The following is a 24,767-nucleotide window of genomic DNA, read 5'->3' on the forward strand; positions in this document are numbered from 1 at the left end:
AAAAAGTTAAATATGCCATTTTTTACACCAAATTACAGTATCATTTGAAAATTTGAATTGTAATGATTATTTGGTTGTTCGTTGTCACACTTTTATTTATAGGCGTTAACAAATTATCTGTCTCGTGTAAAGTTTGAAGACCATAATTAGTCTCATCATAAACAAAAAACAATATCAACACTTGAAAACGTTATCAAAATATTTCTGAAATACCTTTAAATTAAATTCTTTCATCTAAACAAACTTGAAAAGTGTTGAACAAACAATCGCTCAACTAAGTAGGCAACTCTCGTTGTGTGAAAACAATTTCGTTCCAATTATGTATTCATGTTTTTCAATTTCCTTGTTCACATTTTCAGCGCGTCATTTTTAAATTTGAAATTAATGTAAACGAAACCTCAGCTTGGGCTAGCGTTATTTGTTCAGATCACCTTTTAAAGTCAATTCCCCAGACGCCGACAAAATTTAAAAGTGATGAACTTTTGATCTTGGGCGAATTTGATGAAGACGAATTGAGCGCATGAAAAGAATTAGTGTAGGTGTGTCAGTGCGTTTAATCAATTAATTAAAACTAGCCCACTTTTGTTTAATTGACATTGTTCACAGGTATAAATCGATACTACAACGCATATTAACTGTCTTGGCAAAAATATAAATGAAAAATGGAGTTATGGGGAAGGCCAGTCAAACCAAACACACGTACTTGCATGTTTATGTACGTATATGTAAACCAAGCAGACGTTCTTACATATTTATTTAAAAAATAAAAGCAAGTTGAAATTAACCTAACGCAATTAGGATCTTTTCTGCTAGCGCCCCCCCCCCCCCCCCCCCCCGCTTAGTTAGGCACCCCCCATTTATAAATGTGTAAACATATTGTTAAAGCTAAGTAATCTTATACGTGAACATATATGAGCAATATGCATTTACTAAAAGCTAGCACAGCTATGGTTTGAAAGTATTACGTATTCAACCAAAATTTGTTGCATATAACGTAATCATCAATAAAAATTTCTGTATTAGATCATTTTTGGCGTTATCAGCTACAATAAGGGCTTGAATTTTTAAAACTTTTTTTCAGGAAACGAATCTAAAAGTGCCTTCAATCTACCTAGACACTTGTTTCAATGAATTGCAAATATCGCTCTTCAAATTCGCGAAAACTTAGATTTTTGGGGGTGCAAATTTATCGGCTATATAAGGCTGGGGGGGGGGGGGGGGGGGGGGGGCGCTAGCAGAAAAGATCCCGCAATTACTATATAGTCGTCGCTCAGAATAACTTCATTGCTATACAGACCTAGAAGGGTATCTTGTAAGATCTTGCAAGATGCTTGTAAAAAATGTTGTCTTTGTGTGTTAATTATCTTGAAAGACAAAGTATATCCTGGAAGAATGCAAAAAACTTGCTAATGCAAAGTCACAAGCAAGGCAGTAAGTTGTAATTGCTTTTTTACTCATGTAGGAAAACTTTGAGGAAAATTTTATGCAAAAAAAACAAACAAAGGAAAAAATTTTAGGCTATATTAGGATCACACAAGAATATATAATCTGAAAAATTTGTTAAGAGTTTATTAACGAAACCCCAGAAGCCGTTACGCATATAAAAGCTCTTTTTCATAAACGCGAACCAACCCATAGTTAATTACTGAACAACTTTTAGTTCAGATTGCCAGTTGGGAAAAAAAATCTTTAAAAAAAATTTGGATTCTCGGGTTCTGGCATTTCATCAAAATTGAGGAAACTTTTATCTCTTCAGGCATATCAGAGCCCACGAGCTTTTCCCTGCTTCGCCTCCAACTCATTCGGGAAGGGAGTGTTCTCCAGAGAAGCGACAGTGCAACCCCTTGTGCCCCCAGGACCTCCCTCCCTGACAGTGAACAGGATTGAGTCCACATCTGCAGTGGTCCAGTGGAAAATCGTGTTCGACGGCTTCTCATCAGTGACGTCATTGACTGTCCAGGTAATATCTCTTAAATTCTCAAATAGAATGCTTTTAAGATTGATGATAATGATTGATGGAACTGCACAGAGAACTATTCAAACAGATCTCAATCGAAACGATACGAAATAATTTTAAATTAATAATGCGCTAATTTGCGGGATTTTGAGACAAAGACATTGTAGAATTGTAGAGTATAATAATAATTATAATGTTTTACTATATTATAATTTAATATACTGTATTGTATCATAAGTATATACCAAATAGTAAAATCGTTACCAATTTTATTAGGCCAAGAAAAAGTTTTGTGGAATTGAAGAGCTAAAATGGACCAAATGGTCCAAAGCCAAGATTTTATATCTGTTATAAATAAAAATTGAATTATTGAATTAAAAATAAGACAAATTTACCTAATCAGAGATAAATAATTTTACATAATATGATCATAAAAATTAGCGCAAGATGTAAATCAACTTTTAATAATCAATTTTTACAAAATTTCTAGTGATGTGTCTTTACAAATGGGAATGTCTGTGTTTAAGTACGGTGAGATATCCCAACCTAAAGAGTTGATATCATTCGTTGTTCACAACATGACCAAACGGCAGGAGAAGTTGTTCCCTCTGAAACCATATCACCAGTATGTGGTCAGAGCAAAAGCCTCCAATGCCATCGGGGAGAGCCAGTGGTCTGACAGTCTTATGTTCACGTCTGCTGAAGGTGGTTAGCTTGGGGAAGGGAGAGGGTTATTTGGGCTAATTTTACTCTTAATTTTTGAAAGAAAAAAATCATGCAAAGGCGTCAAAGACAACGCTATACTGACCCTATTTTTTTTAAGAAAGGCTGAAGAAAAGGGTGTATCGAATTGCTCCGTAATTATGATATAATAATTGGTATTGAAAATTATTGTTTCGTATATGATATTGAGTCAGCATTGTAAATTCTGATTTTCTAATTCTTGAATATTCTGTTTCTCTGATTATCAAAATTTTTACAATTTTTTTAAGCAAATTGTGCGATAAAATTGTGAATGACAGTGTAAAACTATGAACTGAGGTTTCATTTTCCGTAGTTAGACATATTTTTCATCTGCAACAGTTTTGATTATTTGTCAACCACTGTTTGAAATTCTCACCGAATGTCAGCGAAAAAATGCAGTAGAAGGTATTTATTTTTACGCAAAGTAATAATAATTTTCAAGACTCTAATCTTCGTTCGCAACTTGATGATCAGCTAAAAAAAAGTATTTCAAACTGATTGAAAAAGAAATGCCATTTCAGTTCCGAGTCCTCCACGACTTATTCAAGGTGGAACCGACGAAAAGTCTGGGCGTCCAATTCTTACCTGGCATCCTCCGGACAAACCCAACGGGGTCATAACAGGATACGTCATTGAAATCAAACAGTCTGGACTCGAACCGGTCAGTTTCTTGCGTAACAATAACAGATCGCAAATTATTTTTAGATATATCCCCCCCCCCCACCCAGTGTTCTCTATGACCCACGTATACAAATTTTGTGTTATTATATAGCAGTTACAAAAGCCTAGCGGATTAACAGCCCTTGTTAAAAATTATTGTCCATTTTGCAGTTATTTAAAAACAACCTTGCAAAAATTGTAAAAAAAAGCGTGGGAGGAACTATATACTCCACCCACTTTAGCTGGGGAGGAACTATATACTCAAATGGGTTTTCTTCGCTCAGTAATTTTTGGCCGATCGATATAATCACCGTAGAGAGTTGTGAGTGGTATCATTAGAAAGCCCGTCCAGCGTAGATTATACAATTAAGGAGTTTTTTTATCGTTTTTTGCAGGGAATTATCGAGGTCTAAAGTTTTCGGAAAAGTAGACGATATCCCGTTGCTTTTAGTCACAATTTCTGTATTTTTGACCAAGCTTTTGTCATTTTTGCTGAAATATGCTGAACTTTTAAACGGTAGTGTTATTGATTTCGTCTTTAAAATTAGAAGAGGGTTGCTGAATTGCTCAGTGCGCGTTGTTTTTTGCAAAAGTTTATACTAAATTTTTCAAAAATCGGAAATTTTTTGTCAAAAACGGGACCAAATATGCCTTTTTAGCCCAATTTCTTCAAAATTGATGGAAGTAGACACCTTAAATCTGCCGTCATAATCCTTGTCAGCTTAAAAAGAGGTACGAATGAACCTACACAAGATTTTCAGTTGTTACCTAATGTCTCTCATGTTTTTGAATATATTTGTTTTATTAAAAAAAAAGGTCGGTGAATTTTTGAATTTTGCCACTACTTTATCTTATTTCTCTCAACTTCTGGCATAGTCTCAGTAAAAACAGAAGGAAACTCACCTCCTTTTAGTTATAAATTAATCTCTGTAACCTTTTAACATTTAACAAATGGTTTCTTGATTTTGATACTACCAGTTTTCAAACTGGTTTTGAATTTTGAGCACAAATGCAATTTCTAAAGTTTCAACTTGTTTTCCCGTCAAACTATCACATTATAGACAGGTCCAACTGAAATAAAGCAAAGATGAAGAATTGCACAAAAAAGGTTTATCTGGATATAATAAAGGCTTTTGTTGAATAGTTTATGCTTTTGGTCTGAGACTCAGTTCCGTAAAGTTTAATGGAAATAATTAATTTTTATCTTTTTGTTTTCATTCTTTTTGTTGTTGTGCGACATATACTTGATAGTTCTTAATTGGTTACCAGGTTACATTATTGCACCTATTTTAAGATTTCAGTCTATAGCTATTTGTTTTAATGACTTTCAAATTAACATTTAAAAAAAGACATTTTCAACTCTCTACCCCTCTTTGTTCTTTTTATGGTCACCTTGTAACTCAATCTCACTAATAGGGAATCTCAACACCTTTTTTTCGATTCTAACTTTTTTCTCTGTTGATTGTTTGCTTCGACGTAGTCCTTCATAAGGAAGACCCCTTAATGTTCAGAAGAGAAGCAACTGATGATTTACAGTTCTTGCAAATAACATCTTATAACTATAGTGCCTTGAATTTTGTGATGTCATAACTTTCTTTGTAAATTTTGTCGTAATTCGTTAGTCTCGTGACTTAGTTTAATTGAGAACAGGTGCGATGGGCTACCTAAGGTGTTGCAATTTATTCAATCTCCTGTTGTTGAAATCATAGCTCTGTTATGAATTTTGAAATAATTTTTTGGAAAACATTTGAATTGTTGAGCTTCGCAAAGTTTTTCAACCATTTTCCGGTCGATTTTTTGCTTAGTTTGAGAGATCAAAGCGAATTTCCAGTGAGCTGTATTTTAATCATTATAAAGGTTTTATCGTTAGTTTTTTGTTTCGCGGCTTTGTTACTACTGTACTACTGTTACTATTCAAAAAATTTGAGATTTTTGTACATGTGTACATGTTAAAGGGTTTTTGTTATTTTTTAAAATGTTTGTTTTCTTCCAGATATGTCTTCCATAAATGGTAGGTCACATTAGGTTTGAAGTATTACGAAATTGAACACTTCTTTTAGTGCTCTTAAAGACAGATTTATGATGTCATATGACGTACAATGGATTATAACAATTCTCACTTGCCTTCTATGGAGATATATATGGGCATTTTAGTAATTTCAGTTAATAACAAACGATATTAATCACTTTGCAATTAATTGTTTTCAAAAACATAAAGTTGTTTTCGAACTTCGCACCTGTTTTATATTATTTGTTTAACTATTAACCAATATCATTGGGGACAGATCCCATATCGTTTCTAATGAAGTGTAGTTTAATTTGTTTTGTTTAGGTTTTATCCGATGTGAGTTTAATTTGTTTGATTTTCCATAATACAGACATCGAGATTTGGTCATAATTATTTTTTTAATTTAATTTTAATTATTGTTTTTTCTAGAAATCCTACTAACAACAAGTTCATTGGTCCTTTAGCGTGCAATCATTGTTTTCAATTAGTGGTTTTTTAGACGATGTTTTTTTCGAAAGTTTTCTATTTCTTCATCATTTGGTAGCCAAGTAAGTCAAGAATGTGGATGAGCAGGGTCGGAACATTAGGTGCAATCGCACTTTACCGAGCCTCCTTGTTTTACAAGTAGTTGCAAAAAAGTTGGAAATTGTCATAGTTTTTTGTAAAAAATTGAACCCTTAGGGTGGTTTTTATTATACATATCTCTTACTCTGTGCACTTGACAAATAAAAACAAGCAATCTTCGTGAAATGGTAAGGAAAGTAATCCTCATCGCCATTTTAAGCAGCGCTCAATTAGAGAAAACTCGTCTACTCATCTGCAAAATTTTCGCAAACTTAACCTTATTTTGCAAAAATTTGCAAATCTGGCCTTGTGAAGACATAATTTGCAAACTTTTGCAAATTTAGGCTTATCCAGTCTAAGTTTTCAAATATTTGCAAACCAAATTTAGCCTTGATTTTGAACCAGCGAGTTACATAAGCCTCCGGGATTTTTAGTAACATAGCCCTTTAAGATCCGATGGGAGGGGCTGAAACAACAATAGATGCAGAATTCTTGACCTTGCCACCTACTCTGAATGGTTTTTGAATGTTTCTTCAATTGTTATCTTATATCATTCTGTTAGTCAATTTCGTTCAAAATTTTTTATTTAATATTCTCAGGTAACTAACTTTAATTAGTGCAGTCAAATATTTTCTTCAAAACATTTTCAAAGTTTTTGAGCCACTCTACAGTTGCGCCCCTCATTTTTTTTTCGTTACGAAAAGAAACAGGTGCCATTTAAAGTACACTATGGTACCAAAAAGCTACGTACAACATAATTTCTGCTTTTAAAGCATGATTCGTGCTTCATAAGCATGATTTGCGACAAAGCGTTAAAAAAGGTGTGAAAATTAGAAGTTTTAAGAGATATTTCATTCTCACTTTCTCCGCTTAAACAGAAAAGATGGCTGAACCGCTTTGTTCTTATACCGTTTGCCAAGTTGTTACGCTAAGAGATGTCGGATTTTCGTGGTCTAAAAAACAAAAGCAACTCAAATTAAAATCAAGATCCAGTACACAGTATGCATACAACCGTTACCTTAAAAACAACAGTTTCGAGGCCCAAAAATCGAGCGGAAGACCCCCCAAATTGTCAAAAAAAAAATCAGAAAAAAAGTTAGTTGCCGATGTTTTGAAAGATCCCAAAACCTCACTGGAGCGAATTCGTGTGGCTCATAACGTTTTCTCTTGCTACGATACAATTTCCAGAGGTACAGTTAGACGATATTTCAAAAAATATGTCGTTTTTTCAAGAAATGCTGCAAAAAAGTCAGTTTGAAGAAGAAAAGCAAGTGTTTTCGTTCAAAATGGTGTATCAATATGCTCAAGAAGCCGTTCTCTTTCAGGCAGAATGTGTTTTTTACTGATGAAACGAGGGTGTGCATCTCCAGCGACGAAATTGTTAGAGTTTTTGAAGAAATGGAACGAGATTTCTTGAAAAAAGCATAAAAAATTTGAGTTCGGACAAACGATCACTTATGTTTTGGGGTGCAATACGATCAGATGGACAGAAATGGCTTGCTAAGTGTCCAAGCAAGCTAAACGCTGTCGTTTGTTTGGAAATTTTGAAAATTTACGAAGAGAAAATGCATTTCCTGGACCTCATTTTTCAGCAAGATGATGCTCCTGTGCATAAATCGAAAATTATCGGCAATTTCTTCCAAGAAAACGACTGGGAGGTACTGGAATGGCCAGCATGCAGTCCAGATCTGAATCCTATTGAAAATTTACAAGGCGATTTTGAAGCAGCGATTACGAAAACAGACAGTTTTTTGGGAAAATTTAGAAGAAAAACTGTATGAAATTTGGAATGAAATTGACGCAGACGTCGTAAGAAACCTGTATGAAAACTATACAAACCGTCTACTAGACGTTAAAAAAGCTAAAGGTGTAATGACGCGTTATTAGAGAACTAATTTGAACTCAAAATGTTATATTATTTGTTGTTTTATTGCTTTTTTAAAAATCCTTAGGTGTACGTAGCTTTTTGGTACCATAGTGTATGTTCTTTTGAAAAAAGCTCAGAAATTATTAACTAGCTTTGATGGACAACATACAGTTTTCGGGTCTTATTATGCGTGATATTGCACGAGTATATTCATTTAGTTTAAATTTACCTCAGCAAAATGGAAATTTAAAATTTTTCAGCAAAAATTATTGCTTGCTCTTCTGTATCACATTGATAGATGTTTTTCTCTTTTTTTAATTTTCCCTTTTGAAATTGATGGTCTAAATTAAAGTCTAGAATTAAGGTCAGATTGGCACTGAATAGGTGAAATTGTGTTTCTTTTCAAAGTTTTTTTAGCATATTGGTCAGGATAATGCATTTTTGAATTAAATTAAACATTATTTGTCCATAAGTCATATTATCTTTCGATACTAGATGAATCGTAGTTTCTGTAAAAAGAACCGGCATTCCTTCTTTTATTTTGGATTTTAGGTTGCGCTTGTCCAGTTGGTCAAAAACAGCCAACATTTCTAAATAAAGAAGGTTGGTTGTGCCGTATTTCAAGTGAATCTATCTTTCATAGCATTTGTATTCATGCGCTTGGTAAACAATCATTGAAAAGCCGCGGCACAACAATTGGTGTATAATTCTCAAATTACCTATTTTATCACAATTAGTTTTCTGCTTTGATTTTGTTTTCCTTTATTTGATCTTTTGGCTGATTTGGCGTGGCTTTCTCTACCATATATTGACTGTCAATCAACCAAAAAAGTTCAATTCTCTTTCTCTGCCAGCGTGCATCCTACGCTTTGTCCTATTCAGGTTGATGTGACCACTTTTGTTAACGTGGACCATCATTATACTTAAAAAGTGAAGTTGACAATTGAAAATTTAATTTTTATTCTGATAAACTGACTAAAATGAAAAGATGTTACGTTTTCTGTTTCAATAGTAACAACTTTTAAACATCTTGACAGTAGCATTATGTGCCATTTTATACAAATGCTGTTCATTTGGAAGTCTAATTCACCGAGAAGATGTCAATTTTCATTTTTTTTTTCATTTTAACTTATAACTTGCGTTAAAGATGTATCTGAACAGCAAACAGATCGGTCCTGTTTAAACAAGGGACAAAGGTACGTTTTAGACCTCCGAAAGCAATCTGAATGTCCTAAGACCTAAAAAGATTTAAAAATCTGTCTTCCGCGGAATCTTTTGAACTTGAAAAAGATATTTTAACTTTTAATCTATTTTATAAAGTGATCAACCGCTTTTTTGTACCAAAAGCGATTTCTTTTAAAGTACCTTGTCATCTTAAACTGGCTACATGAATTCAATAACCAATTTAAACCACCAATATAATTTTAGTCTTATTCACACACCAGCCGATAAAATTTTAAAATATATAATTGTAATGTTTTATGCCTTTTACGCTTTTATTTTTTGATCATTTGTAGATGTCCTATAGTTGTAAATTTTACAGGCGTGCGGCAGCCGGTATAACAAAATGTTTCCAAAATTTTTATTAATTTCTAGGCCAACTGTTTGATTTTAGCTTCTTTTTAATCACAACATTTAAATTCCATCACGTGATAAAATGCAATCACAGTTTTTGTTTAATTTTTCACGCTTGAGTGCGTGTCCGATACATGGATCCAAAATTGAAACAATATGATTGGCTTGTTAAATTATTGTTTTTACTCGATTGTAAACACAAAATGGGGCGCCCTGGATTTGTTTACATGTTTTTTCGGCTTCAAACACGATAAAAAATTCTGAGGTGGTTAAGAAAACAGTCGGTCCTGTGTTTATGCTTCCTACATTTCACACGTCTCTGCTGAAAATTTTATACGTTTTAAGTTAAGAATGTGATCATTGTTTCAGCACAAAGTTGAATTTTTTTTTTAAAAAAAAGATAAAGTATATGCGGGCTTGTAATCATTTCAGTCTTGTAATACTGTAAAAACTCTTTTGAAACAATGTTGCTCAAAACCTTTTAAGACCTGAGATCTAAAAAACGGTAAAACAAAACTTATGCGTTCCAATGTCGAAAACGAAATTTCTGTGTTAATTAAAAGTACTAAAAAGGTTTGAGGTAAGATACTGGACAAAATATTAATCATTTAGAACGGATTATATTGCAATATGCCGCAAATAAATATCCCTCATTAAAGAAAAAAATTGAAAATATATTACAAATTTATGTTTATTTCAGCAACTGCACATAACAGATGGGAGGTCAAGGAAGTTCTACCTGGATGACATTACGTCCTCTAATCTGTTCACAGTGAGGGTGAAGGCACAGGGCAAAGTGGGCACCAGTCAGGCTGTCCCAAACCCACCACTCAAGGTCATCAATGGAAAAGTGGTTGACGAACCAGGTATGCAAGCTTACGATAAAAAAAATGTTGAGCAAATATTAAAGTTAGTTGTGATTTTCTCAGAGACGAGATTGTTTGAAATGGTATTGCATAATTTTTCAAAGTGTTCTATATGATTTTTCTCTGTATCTATCAGAAGTTGGCAAATTTTACAAACGCATGCTCCGCAAAAGGTTAATTTTCTGGTAGCGCTGCTCGACTCTGCTTGAATTCACTGGGGTCTTCCGGGATTCATAAATAACCATGTAAAGGTTTGAGATTTGGAAACAGAATTTCGAAGTTACTTCGGCGGAGTATAGTAAACTTGCTAAAAACACGCTCATTTAGGTTTAAAATGTTGAAAGTCCACAGTGTTGGATATTAAAATGCCAGAAGTTCCTTTATAGATAGTCGAAAGTGGTCTCTCATGAATATTCTGCATTTTAATGAAATTTCTCATAAAATTTGAAATCATTACAAGATCAAAGTAAGAAATTTTTGATTTCTTCTTGAGAGCCACATATGATCTCAATTACTAAGAATGTTTATCCGATAAAACCAGATCGCTCAGTTCTCAGTTACTAGGATTCAATGTTTCCAAAACCAAACAGATTATTTACGTTTTTATTTCTTTTATAAATTCTATAAGCTCTTTAAAAAATCATCTGTTTTAGATGGTCTGAATCTAAACGATCAACTGAAGCTCTTAGTTAGATCCAAGCCGGAACTGGTTCTGGTTAGTGCACTTGGCTGTCTGATCGCATCTCTATTGAGTGTACTAATTGTATGCTGTTGTCGATCTAAACAGAAAAACAAACAACGGGGCATTCCACCTCACGATTTGAGTCTCATCGGGGCTATTCCGCCTCACGCACCAATTTCCACCAGATCTTCTCCCAGGTCGGTAACATGCCACCGTATTTTTTTTAAAAAATATTCTGTCAAAAATCGGGTTTAATGAAAATATGAAATTCACATTAGTGATAGATTTAAATGCATTTAAAATTTGCAAAAAAGTTGCAAAAATATCGCGCGTGAGATCACATTAAGAATCATAAAGATTTGTAATGAAAAATTGGCCTATAGAAATTTTATCATTTTTCTTTGCCCGGTGAAATTTAATAATCTATAGTTGGCATGTCAACATCTTTATAATGGTTCTGTGCTAATTGTAATAGTCTGTTCTGCCTAGGCTATTAAAACCATTTTTAGTTGAGAAGTTTCATTAGTTTACACACGATTATGAAAACACATTCTGCCACATTGAAACAAAAACATTATCATTTTTTCCAAGAATATCAAGATCTTGAATTTCTTGATAAAATTTGTCAAATTTCTGCTCACTAGATTATCAAACACTGTCTTTTTCCAGCAGCATTACCAGCATCCCTCTCTATCAAGGGGGAGGGGGCATTGACAATGCCACCCCCTCCAGTCTCCTCACCCCTGGTAGCGGACACTTCCTGGTCAGGACAGACACCGGATCCAGTTCGGGAAGCCACTCCCACCTGCACCACCCTCCCCAGTTTCCAACTGCAGGGGGAGTCAGGACTTCCACTATTAGGGACAGTTATCATGATGGTACGCAATTCTCAATAACATTCTTTGCAAGGACTGATCATTACTGCATGGGGTTCCTGGACCATAGTAACATTGTCAATCAGCGCTGAATCATAGTATGTTTTTACTATGAACAGAATATGATCATCAATTTTTACACTGTTCAGACAAAAAATCATAGTAAAAAAGAGATATCTGAAAACACGCTGAACGGTTCAAAACCCAATTCTGGGTTTGTTCTGAGCAATCTTAGTAAACATACTGTGAATACTCTGAATGATCGCATTTATCAGACAATTGTATCGACAAATTTGCATGTATATGATCCGGCGTTTTATGGGTTCCTCGACTTCAGGAATGAACTTGTACGAGGTAGCAGTCGGAGTTGGCACCACTGATCTGAGCACCAATCAAGGCCAGGTGTTTCGGAGGGCTGATTCCACTCCCGCTCAGCATCAACAGCCGATTAACAGCAACTACTGCCACGCATACAGCAGATTACGTCACAATTCGTTCACATGTTAGTGTCTAAACATCAGTATGTTATGTAAATGAAAAATGAATGCCTAGAAATTCTGTAAAAATTGTTTTCTTTTTCCCTTCAACAGTGATTGTCTTTTCCCCTTTAATTGTCTTCCTTAACCCAAATTAGCTTATGGTAATAGCTTCTTTTCATTTAATCAAGCATTCTCTACGCAACCTATTCTCTTAGAATTTATTTTCAACCAAAAAGCACAAACTAAAAAGTTAACGTTCATATTATTATGTTATAGAAACACTACATTTATCTGTAGAACTCGGAAAGTAATGTAGAATTAGAGAAATAGTAACGGGAAAATCTGTTCTTAAACCAAATATGGAAAAAAAATGGAAAATTTGAGCAAGATTCCAAAAATTTTGGGATATGAGTCTATATATATTCAACCACACTTTCATGTACTAGTTTATAGCACAAATCTCTATCTCATTTTAGCTTTTCTCAAACGCTGCATGGGTAAAGGTGACCTTACTGTTGACCCTCTCCCTCCCATTGTCCCCAACACCTGTCACGTGAACAAAAACTCACTCCCAAAATCCCACCATCACAGCCACCACCCCTCGTTCGATTCAACCTCCACCTCCCCCAGACGTTGTTCCCTGAATGATAACTTGAACGCCACCCTGTCATCAAGGAAGTCTGTGCCCGCGTGCACACCTACCAAGGGGAAGCAAACGGGGGTTGTCACGGGGGTGAACTCACCCAAAAGTACCCCCTCCCGAAGACTGCTGAATACCCCCAGTAGTTGTTCCTCAGTTGGGGTCAGCGGGCACCCCTTGCCGATATCGGATGCCGAAAAATGTAAGTATAATGTATTAGCCGCTCGATGTTTGATGATATTTGGATATACTTTCTTGTCCCGTGAACTAATTTTTTTTGGATCTTTTCCGTTTCTGACAACCCCCCCCCCCCCCCCCAGCTTAGTGGGTGCATATTATTTGCAACCCACCCCAGACGCACGAGCCATATTTTTGCATAATGGTTTACTGTGTCATGACACCGTGCTCTGTAACTGGGGGTGCATACTGGGGTGGGGGCACAAACGGAAAAGGTCCATTTTTTGTTAAGTACAATTTTGGGTGCAGGAATTTTCCTGAGTCAAAAGGATTGGAAAGAGTGAAATAAATACTCATAAATTAAATTTAATGGGCAGTTGAAAGTTAGAATTTTTGAGGTGTAAGAGTTGAAAATAATTATGAGAGTGAGAGACAGAAGAGTCTAAAAAACTTTTTGACAACGCACTGAAAATCAAAGCTTTCTGCAGTTCACTTGAACTCCCCGCTTAATTCTTTCAAATCGGCTTTCAACTGTTACTTTTCCCATCTTTATTAAATTGAGTTATACAATATATAATATACAAATATAAGTAGTGTCGTTATACAATATATTATTATTGCACTCTTTGTCCCGTTATTTCTGAGGAAAACCCCGATTAGCCATATTGGGGAAAATTATTATACTATTTTTTGAAGGTATATCTCACAAATAGAAGACTAAATATATGTCAAAAGTCAGAAAATAAAGTATGAGTTTTCACATTTCATGACACACTCATTGATCTCAATTCTGTCCAGCATGGCTGCGCATCGTCTCCACTCCAGCCTTTGTTCTAAAAATGCAGCATTTCACGCGACATAGCTCTATGATTATGGGTTAAAGACGCTGTTCATGACTGTTTCAGTGCTGCAGACTATGGATCTGAGTAAAGAGATCAAACAGGGATTGTCAACTGTCCTCATTGACATATCCAGGCTGAAACTGGGCGAAGTACTGGGAGAAGGTACGTCAACTCATCCATAGCTAGATATATCTAGAAATTGTTTCGTATTAACAGAGATATCATTGCATTTTAATTAAGAAAGAAGGCAAGATTATGTTATCACGTTCATTCGATTTTTGGTTTTGAATGTTATGTTTCTTCTATGTTCATTGTGCCCAATACGCAGCTAATGAGCCGAACTGAGCAAGGGTGATTGCTTTTTGAAATTAGACTATTTTGTCAAATTTATATTTATCTTTATAATTAAAAAGCTTTAAATTTTGCAAAACTTTTATATATTTTATGGATCGATAAAAGAGTTTTCTTAGCTCTTTTTTTAAATTTTAGAATATTTATTTATTTGTTTTTCACCAAGAATTTGAATACATATTTGCAGTTTTCTTTGCAGAAACTGTTTCAGCACAATTAGAATGTGAATCTATTTGTATCTTAACATTTAAAGCCAATAGTTGATTTTGTAAACCAATTTTAGACAACTGATCATATTTGTTCGTTTCTAACTGACAATGTTCACTGCCGTGATGTCTCCCAAAACTGAAAGACGATTTATTTACAGAGCAAGCTAAAATTTATGGATATATTCCAAAAAAAGCTCGCGATCAAACTTGCCTCAGTTTTAGATGGTCAGATGAACAGATACAAATAATTCCAAAGTCAACACATCATTTTCGCATGAAGTTAACAAAAACGGTCATGAAGTTAACAAAAACGGTCATGAAGTTAACAAAAACGGTCATGAAGTTAACAAAAACGGTCATGAAGTTAACAAAAACGGTCATGAAGTTAACAAAAACGGTCATGAAGTTAACAAAAACGGTCATGAAGTTAACAAAAACGGTCATGAAGTTAACAAAACGGTTAACAACAAAATTTTCAGAATTAGGATCTTAAGACGAAGAGGTGATGAAATGATCTCAAATGCCTGAGATAGTATAAGCTGTTTTCTTTCAGGTGAGTTTGGATGCGTAATCAAAGGAGCCTTGATGGAAAACTCAGGAAAGGTCAAGGAAGTCGCCGTCAAAACTATCAAAGGTAAAAAAAGATATTTGACAATCATTTGAATCAGTGCAAAATGAAATTATAGCTTATAAGTCAGTGAAAACTTCTGGCGTTTATCGAGAACCTCGACGCGGTTCGAGATATTATCTCAGAATTTCGAAGTGACTTCTGCAGAGTCACTTAGCCATGCTTAAAACAAGAAACGCGCCCGTTTTAAAATGACGAAAGTCAACGAAATTCAACTTCTGGCTAAGTAGCAACTTCTGGCATCTTGACTTCCGGCATTTTGACTTCTGGCACTGCAGACTTTCGGCATTTTAAAATGTGCACGTGAGTGTTTTAATGAATGAAACATTAATGAATATGTTGTTTGTGTTTGTTTAGAGATCATGTCTAGAGACGAGTTGCGTCAGTTCATAGGAGAGGGAATAGTCATGAAGGAATTCAGACACCCAAATGTACTCAGTCTTATAGGTCAGTCAATACACTCAACATCATGTCCTCCAACATACCAAAGTCAATTTTATTGAAGGGATAACTAACGTAGCTAAAAATTATAAAACCTAAACTACATTCTAAATTTGCAATTCTTACAATAATTCGCAGCTAAATTATTGCAATTTTTAAAGCTCTTTTACCGATTATTCTATACGTAAGAAACGACGATACCGAATCTAACTTGTGATTATTCTACCGAACAATAACAACAATACTGACGAAAAAATTATAAAGGATTTCGTTGTTTTTGTCTATAATAAAACGACGATACCGACAATTTCTTATGTTTTAAAACCAAAGATTTCTCAACTATGGGTAGTCAGAACCTTAAAGAGTTGATTGTTGATGTGAATCTGGGCGTTGGTGTGTCTATAATTCGTTTGTTCATTTTTTCCAGGTGTTTGCCTTGAGGACCAGGGACCCCAAGTGAAGCCCTACGTCATCCTACCATTCATGAAGCACGGAGATCTACACAGTTTCCTACTTGAGTCCAGGATTGGAAAAGACACTTTGGTATGCATTAATTTACACATTACAGAGAAGTGATGTGTAGGTACATTAGGCTCGCTCCTGGCTATTTAGGCTCTTTGTTGTTTCTTTGAAAAGAACTTGATTATCCTGGTATTTTTTTCCGGAAATTCCAGTTCCGATGTCAAAAAATTACCCTTGAATTTTTCCGAAAATTCCAGTTCCGATGTCAAAAAATTACCCTTGAATTCTTCCGAAAATTCCAGTTACGATGTCAAGAAATTACCCTAAGTTATCATCTTCTGTAATTTTTGGATTGGTTTCTCGTAAATGTACACAGGGAATTGAGAGAAGGAACATTATTGGAAAAATTACCAGGGTCTTGCCATTTATGGGGGGGGGGGGGGGGGGGGGGACGTTGTGTGTAGGTACATCAAAATGATAACTGCATCATTTTCATTGATTAAATGGCAATGGCGTTTTGTAGAAATAATATTTATAATCTAAACGGGTTGTGTCAATTAGGATATTATTTCGTTACTGATGTTGATGATTTGTTCTAGAATATTCGTCAATCGTGTTTGGTGGATTTCTGCATTCAGATAGCAGAAGGCATGAGCTACCTCTCTTCAAAGAACTTCATCCATCGAGACTTGGCTGCCAGGAACTGCATGTGAGTTTTTGAGGAAGTTAAACCCGGTCGAGACGCTTCACCCCGCAAAAACCTAAAACTTGCGATCGTGAGATACGGCGAATAAAACTATTTCCAACGCAAAACTATTTTTAGCGGTCAATTTTTGAAAGAAAAGCATTAAACTTAGCTGTAAACTTTGTAAGGGAGTGTAATTTTTAGTGAAATTTTTTTTCAACATTCACCTTATTGATCCCTTTTCACTGGAAAGTCTTACAAAAATCATCACCTTAACCGCAAATCTTAATTTTAAAAGCAATTTTTAGCGTTGACATCTCGAGCAAGGAAGAATTACGACAGCCAATTTTTCGACAATAAAACCGTAATTTTTTCTGACGATTAGCTCTCAAATTTTCTGGAGTTCAAAATCGTGCGACAATATTGCAAAAATAATGGAAGATTTTAAATGTTGAAAAGAGGAAAGAAACTTGCCTCACTAGCTCTAAACTGAAAATATTACTTTGTAGCATTAAAGCAGATGTTTTTCCGACCCCGCTTGTGAGGGGAGGAACTATACACTCAAATGAGTTTTTTTGTTCAGACAATTTGATCGATCGATATATTCATCGTAGAGAAATGTGAGTGGTATCATTAAAAAGCTCGTCCAGCGTAGAATTCGAAATAAAAAAGAGTTTTTTGAATTTCGATTGTTACGAGGAATTATTGAGGTTTAAGTTTTCATTTGAACGCGGGATAGTTGGCTCACATATGTTCACTTTTAGCGTAATTTTTGTTCGAATTAACAATTTTTACATAAAAAATTTAATTCAAAGTTACCTTTCATGCTCCAAAATGCATCAATTTGGTGTTCCTAAGAGAAAACAGACGACTGAAAAGTCTAGTTCTGCTCTCAGAGAAATTTGCTATCAAAGTTTACTATTTGAGTTTACAATAAGAAGTTTACTATAAGAATTCTATGTGAGAGCTGTTTTTTTTTTAAAAAAAATCTTTGTTTTTATTTTTTTTAGGTCACTAAGAGAATAGCCACCTTTAATATCAGGGTTGCGTTAATGAAAAACATCGTATGCATTCCAATGATAGCAAAATGAACAGAAAATTGCTCATTTTTTTGTTTTCGACACTGAGTCTTCGTAATTTTTATTGATTTTCTTTTCAAAATTTTATAAAAATTTCGAAGTCCTATGCCATAGGCACGTTAAAAAAAAATCAAAAGTCTTCTTAATGTGCATTAAGTGAACCTATCTCGCTTTAAGTGGACAGCTATTTTTGTTTAGAAATTAAAAAATAATTTTTCGAATCCTTTTTTGAACGTTAGCCGATCCTAAATTTATTTTTGCGAACTCTATGTCAGTCTCATTAATTAAAAGTCCCCTGTAACTTGTGCTGCAACCAAAATTAATCTAGCTAGCTGTTTTATCATCAATTACTGGCTTTATGAATTCAATGCGTCGAGTTTCTTTATATTTTTAAAAATTTTTGTATAATTTTTTTTTGTAATATAGTTTCCTTTTGGAATCTTTTAGCACTATCTTAGTACTGATAAATCCCATTGGCTCAGAGAAGATGTTAAAAAAACCCTGGATAAAATTTTCAAAGAAAAACTTTTGGATTTAATGGCTTCGACACTTTCATCTAGCACTTTTCTAATGAATTTCGCCTTTTCGTCTGTATTTTTACTATTTTTATAGTCATGAGACCTATTCTGATGTCTTTTTGCTGACTGGTCAAAGACAAACAACATTTGCTCCCCATCGAAGCATAACATAGCGTCTTTATTGACTTCCGTTGAAAGCTACGTAATTTAATGTCGTTGATACTACGGGGTTTCTCCAAGATTTCCTGGTTTTAAAAATTTGGTGCTATTTGTTTTTTGAAGTCTTAGAGGTGAAGAAAGCGCAATCCTATTCTTTTTAAAAAATTAATTGAAGAAGGAAGTGTTTCTTCTGAAAAATTCATTTGTTAATGGCATGGACTCTTTTTAGAATTCGCTGTTTTTGCTGTTTTTTTTTTGTTTTTTATGTAGTTGCAAAGTGTTGAGAGGTCTCATAAGCTTGTAATTGAGGACTGATTGAATGAAAGATAATATTCTATGAAGTCAGTTCACAGCAAATTTTCTAAAATTTATGACATCATTCGTTTTCAATTTTTTTTCGTTTTTTGTTATTTGTATCGTTTTTTGTATAGATTTGGTTGTTCTTTTCGTCACATTTTAAATAATTCTCATCATTGAGAGGTCCCATAGAGCTTTTTTTAGTTCAAAAACTAAAATTTTTGTTGATATTATGTCTTTACTGATGTTTTGTTTCGGGGAAAATATGCCTTTTCGAAAATTTTTGTGAGTGGTCAAAATTTGTGTTTTTTTCTTTTCTTTTTTCCACGTTCGCCTAAAATCAGGGCCCATATAATTTCAAATGTGGTCCAAGTGAACTTTTTAAGTCGTTCAATAAAAGCTTAGTTCAATTACCATAGATAACAATTGAAATAAAAAAAAAACAATATTTAGATAATAGCTAATGATTTTAAGGGCATCAATGATTTGGGTTTTCCAGATTGTTTGTAATTTCTTGAGCCTTTCTGTATCTTTAGTCCAATTCTGTGGGTTAATCTAACCAAAGAGACAGGTCCTATCAGTTTCCCAATTACTTTATAGTAAGCTAATTGATAATTATTTTGTTAAAAGGTAATGATTTTTGAAACGTTTGAAATTATTTGGTTTAAAAAATGTTGATAGAGTTTTTAATTTCGCCTTATTATTTTTTTCTTTTAACTTTTTACGTAGTCTTATTAAGGAAAAGTCCCATCGACTGTACACTTAGGGTAAACGAAAATTTGGGCAGTTAAGGTTTTATATGTTTTATCTGATTGCTTTTTGACGTTGTTTACCAGTTGCTTATACATTTAGATATTGATTTATGCCGTTAATTTTTTAATAGTTGCACAGCTGTCGCTGAGGATATTATTGGTCTTCTCTTTGTTTTTTTTATTTGGTCGTCCAGATTTTTGTTACGGCCATATGACGTCAAAACCACTTTTTGTTCATTCGTTCATGCAATTTTAACTGAAACGCGTTCGTGGCGTCATTTTTTGCTCTTAGTGGATCGAGTTTTTTTGGTTCATTCGCGTGATTAAATTTTGGTCACTCGTGTTTTACTACACTCTCAAAAAAGACTTCCTCGCTTTTAAATTGACTTTTATTTACTTTAATTCAAAGATATAAGGTCAAGTGAATGTGTCAATCTAAATGAAGGTTAATTAAGTGCAGCTGATAGAGGCAGCAATAACTTATACAGACTGTTAATCAAAATATAACATCTCAGCCCTCAATGAAAAGACTATTTTTCGGTCAGTGTTTTTTACTGATTTTTTCGAGATTGTAGATCTACCAAGCTATTGCGGCTATTTTCTGTCAATGTGAACGCACATCAACGAGCCTCCTTGTTCCTTAAAGAGTCATTGACATGTTGCACGTTCCTTTTGGGTTTGGAATCGTCTTTTAAGATTTGAAACTTTCCGTTTGCCCTGCCCCAACCGTTATGCAACCAACTTGCTCTGTATCTGGGGGTTTATGCACAGTAAATCATTGTAAAAACATGCCACGTGCACCTTGGGGGTGCAAGTAATATAAACCCACTAAGCTTGGAGAGGGGGACATAAACAGAAGAGATCTAAGATTGGTCATTACAGGTTAGACGAGTCATACATAGTGAAGGTGGCTGACTTTGGGCTGAGCAGGAGGATGTTTAGCCAGCAGTGCTACTACAGACAGGGCTCAGGGGCCAAACTGCCTGTGAAGTGGATGGCACTCGAGTGTCTGGGAGACAGAATATACACTGCAAAGAGCGACGTTGTAAGTCTATATCAGTCTAGTATTCTATTTGCGCATCTAGTATTACGCACTTTGAATTAAGAACTTGCTTGGCCTTGCTTGATCGGGCACTCGACCGACGACTTGAAGTGCGTACAATTAATTGAAACTTTTAAAATTTCTTTATAAGTCAAGGTCTAAGTCGGTGTCCCCCCTATTCATCCTTTTTTATATAACCCCCTATCATTTCTCCCCAATATATGGGGTTGATATGGAATGATAGCGGGTTAAGATATGCGAAGTTAAAAGAATTGGGGTGAAAAGAAGTAGAACCGTTCAATTCTGGGACAATTTATGATGGGCAATCAAGAACGGAAATCGGAGAGGGTTCACGCAATAGAAAATTTGAAAGGAAAAATGACATAATTTTAGAAATCTAATGGCCAGACTAAATTGCAGCTATGCAAAAATGAATTTTACAAGAATCAAGTAGGTTTGTTGAAAAATAGTGTTTTCTGTTCTATTTTAAAGTAGCGTTTAACTCACAACAATGGGGACCTCTGGCTATATGACCATTTTGTCTTGTTTCATAGTGGAGTTTTGGGGTGACTATGTGGGAGATCTTCACCCGTAGCCAGGCACCCTACCCTGGAATCCCAAACCACGAAGTGTACGACCACCTCCAGACTGGAATGAGACTCAAACAGCCAGACAACTGTCCGGACCAACTGTGAGCACATTTGTACATAGATAGTACCAGAGACCCATTTTATCTGAGAAGTTTGTGATACGGGTTATGTGCACGTGTTGTATGCAGTGTTATCCCGGAATTAACGGCAAGCCAATATCAGTACTGGGCACGTCTAATTGCAAGTTTTAGATCAGTACTGATTCAGAGCTATGATCAGGTCACTTTTAACACTTTTCAATCTAAATACAAGTCTTGGCCAAGACGTGCAAGTCTAAATGCAAGTCTTATCTATAGGTTATAGGTTATTTGGCACCTGTCTGTTCATAATCGCTACTCTCTTCAAGCCCATTGGCCATTTGCCGTATGTTAGTTCCTATAAATATACATACGCATAAGTTTAGTACTTGCATTAAGTTGTGCTATCAACTTCGCTCGAGTTTTCACCGTCTGCGTTCTACATATAATATGGCGCAGCCAGCATTTACAAGATGCAAAACGCCACCAGAGGCACTAAACCCCCCCCCCCCCCCCCCCCCCCCGGTCATCCCACCATTCTTCCTTGAATATTGTAATTTTTATATTTTATGGAAATTTCGTCAAAAATACTTGAAACCGACCACGACACCCGAGATACAGCATAAAATAATAATTTGTTCTCGAGTAGGATGTACACTTGTTTGCAACACATATGTTATAAATTATGTACCAAAATAACAAATCTACTCGACAGTTCATCAATAGGTCCTGGTTAGGTCATCAATAGGTCCAGCATAAGGCCTGGTTATCTTTTTGCAACTAATTGAAATTTCATTTCGAGATCCTCATATTAATTTTAGCAATTGTGTTTTTATTTCAGGTACGATATAATGATGAGCTGCTGGCGAACAAACCCCACTCACAGACCCACATTCTTAGAAGTCGTCAGCCAATTGGAATCCTTCCGCGAATCTTCCCGAGCCACAACAAACCCAGTGTACATAAATAGCCGATTCTTTGTTCACAGTCAGCCTTCAAAATACCACAGACAAACTCGCTCGGAAAACCCGAAACCACAAACCGACCGCGAACACATTCGGGATTCTTCCGAAACCGATCAGTACCATTCGGAATTGAGAGCGACGACGTCTTTTCAACCCGATACCCCTCCCCCGATGTCTCGGGTTTTGAACTCTTCCGAGAGGTTCAATGAATCGGGTGTTTCGTCTGAGATAACAATGTCTCCTTTGAAGAGTGACTATAGCAGCAGTTTTGATGAGGTGTACCTAACCAGAAATGGACCTTTGCAGACATTTGTAAGAATGGTAAGAAGTGCGTGGAATATTAATCAGTCAATTTTCTCAAAAATCTAACAAAAATGGTTCAATTACAAAATAACAGCCAGGAATAATACAGAAAGTTTTAAGCTTTACCAGAAATATGCTGGTAATTTATAGCTGAAACAGAGAAAAGAATGTCACTGGAGCAGGTCGCAAATGAAAATGAAATTTCTCGGACGTTTGCTGTTTTACAGCTGCATAGTTTTTCGTTTTCTGTTTTGTTTAAGTCGAAAGCTTGTATGCCAGCAAAATCATTGCCTAAATCTCGGATAAAACAATTTCCAGACTGTAAAATAATTATTTCATCGCAAACTATTATAGATGATGAAAGCATTAAAATTGAAAGAAGAAAACTATGAAAATTGGAAGTAACTGGTGTCAAAATTAAAGAGTGACTCCCCGCACCCTAGTATTTTAGTAAACCGCAGTACTGATTCATTATAAAAATATAACATTTGTTTGTTTATTTCAGCCTCAAAGGTTAGAGTCGTACTCGTGAACACAAACAGCGGAAACTGGAACAAGTTCCGGGAAAACTTATAACCGGGAAAACAAAAAACTGATACTGGGAAAATAAACTTCTCTAGCATTGATTGCACTTCATATTTCTCACTAGTCGCAAAGTTGTTTCCCAACAACAAAAAACTCAAATTTATTTGTTTATTTCTTTCATGGTATGCCCCAAAATAGTTTTTATGCATTTTAGTCTTTATAGTACTTCATATACTAATTTTGCTGCCTTAGTTTAATTGAAGTTTTCTGATTTTAAAGAAAGAAAGAAAGAATTTATTTCTCCAGTACTAAATGAAATAACAACTTTCAAAAACGGTAACAGATATGCAAAAAAAGAAAGGATACTAACAATAGAGTCATGCTGGACTTTTAAGCTGGAGAGGGCAGACAACGAAGCCATCAGGCCTACACAAGGTCTGCCCCACTGCGTAATACGTCTTCAAAGCAAAATGAAAAAAGACCTAGAGAAGAAAAGGGCTCTGTAAAAAAGTAGCAAAAGAAGTCACAAGTGTTTTCTGATTTTAAAATAATTTTTCACGTCAATCTGCTGACGTTTGTTCATATGCGCAAGAACCAACCCAGGTTTAGGTCAAGACCCAAATTGAGCTATGATCAGAATTTCCAGACCAAAATGACCTCTGACCATACTTTTCACACAAAAATAACCTCTGATCAGACCCTCCGGACCAAAATGTCCTCTGATCAGACCGAACCCAGACCTTGGTCTAGACTATAGTGCGCTTATGATCAGACTCAAACTCAGACCATTGTCCAGACTGAAAAAACTATAATTGGAACTTCCAGACCAAATTGACCGCTTATCGGACTCATTCTAAGCCGATTCTAGAAAAATGCACCATTTCTCAGTTTTTTGCCTAATTGGCGATTTGCGCAACGCAACCAAACAGATGAAATTGTAAATTCCGGACAATTTTCAACTCTTTTATTCTAACAAAAGCAATAGCGGTTGCTAACTCAAAAGAATTTCTGTATTCATGATTTCAACAAACTTATTTTTTTCGACAAATAGTCAAAAAATTTACAACATCATAAGCTTAATGTTGAGTTGGAATTTTTTCCACCTCATCATTAAGACCTGTCTAGTCTTTTTGCTAGTGCTCTGCACATTTCTCCTACAGTAGTTTGTTTGTAACTCCGCCATAGCCGTTCCTCAGCCCGGATGAGAAGGGAGGAGGGAAATACACTCATAACATAATAGAAAAATCTTAAATGTTGGTTTTTAATATTGACTTGAGATTATTCCGACAGTACATCAGCTATTTTATTACTACTGCGCGCGAAACAGCCTTTGATCACACTCAAGTGCGCTCGAAACGTCTTCTGATCAGACTCAAGTGCGCTCGAATTATCCTCTGATCAGACTTAAGTGCGCTCCAAATGGACTCTGATCAGATTCAAGTGCGCACCAAACAGCCTCTGATCAGACTCAAATGCTCTCGAAACCTCCTCTGAACAGACTCAAGTGCGCTAAAAACGGCCTCTGATCTCACTTTTCAGACCGAGTTGACCTCTGATCAGACCGAACCCAGTTCTTTGTCAAGACTATGAAGAATACGATCAGACCTTTCAGACAGAACTGACCCCAGACCATGGTCAAAACTATTGTGCGCTCAAACCGCTGTCCATACCCAGTAATTTCAAGTGGGTCTGATGATAGCTCTCTTTAGGTCTGGACCTAAATCAGGGAAGTCGGGGTCTTCACAGAC

The 24,767-nt window shown here is 35.3% G+C and overlaps 1 protein-coding gene across 2 annotated transcripts; it reads left to right on the forward strand.

Moving 5' to 3' along the window:
* The first annotated feature begins 1,824 nt into the window (after positions 1–1,824).
* Positions 1,825–23,296, forward strand: LOC142358239 (uncharacterized). Of its 2 annotated transcripts, XM_075409681.1 has the most exons (17): positions 1,825–1,960; positions 2,485–2,662; positions 3,223–3,362; positions 10,076–10,241; positions 10,895–11,120; positions 11,593–11,801; positions 12,136–12,300; positions 12,754–13,119; positions 14,000–14,098; positions 15,050–15,130; positions 15,482–15,571; positions 15,993–16,108; positions 16,627–16,736; positions 20,400–20,562; positions 21,114–21,250; positions 22,068–22,512; positions 23,000–23,296. In XM_075409681.1, exons 2-17 carry the CDS (start codon positions 2,536–2,538, stop codon positions 23,024–23,026), a joined length of 2,667 nt encoding a protein of 888 aa, XP_075265796.1. In that variant the 5' UTR covers positions 1,825–1,960; positions 2,485–2,535; the 3' UTR covers positions 23,027–23,296. The 2 variants fall into 2 exon arrangements, with proteins under 2 accessions (XP_075265796.1, XP_075265797.1); XM_075409682.1 differs by lacking the exon at positions 12,754–13,119 and having other exon boundaries at positions 2,485–2,665.
* The last annotated feature ends 1,471 nt before the right edge of the window (positions 23,297–24,767 follow it).

This window comes from Convolutriloba macropyga, unplaced genomic scaffold (genome assembly GCF_964194025.1).
Source record: "Convolutriloba macropyga unplaced genomic scaffold, txConMacr16.3 SCAFFOLD_1236, whole genome shotgun sequence".
NCBI lineage: Eukaryota > Metazoa > Xenacoelomorpha > Acoela > Convolutidae > Convolutriloba > Convolutriloba macropyga.

Coding starts and splice junctions, on each gene's coding strand:
- LOC142358239 (XM_075409681.1), top strand. CDS start 2,536: ATGACCAAACGGCAGGAGAAGTTGTTCCCTCTGAAACCATATCACCAG. Junction 11,121..11,592: donor TCCACCAGATCTTCTCCCAG/GTCGGTAACATG, acceptor GTCTTTTTCCAG/CAGCATTACCAGCATCCCTC. Junction 21,251..22,067: donor GACAACTGTCCGGACCAACT/GTGAGCACATTT, acceptor TTTTTATTTCAG/GTACGATATAATGATGAGCT.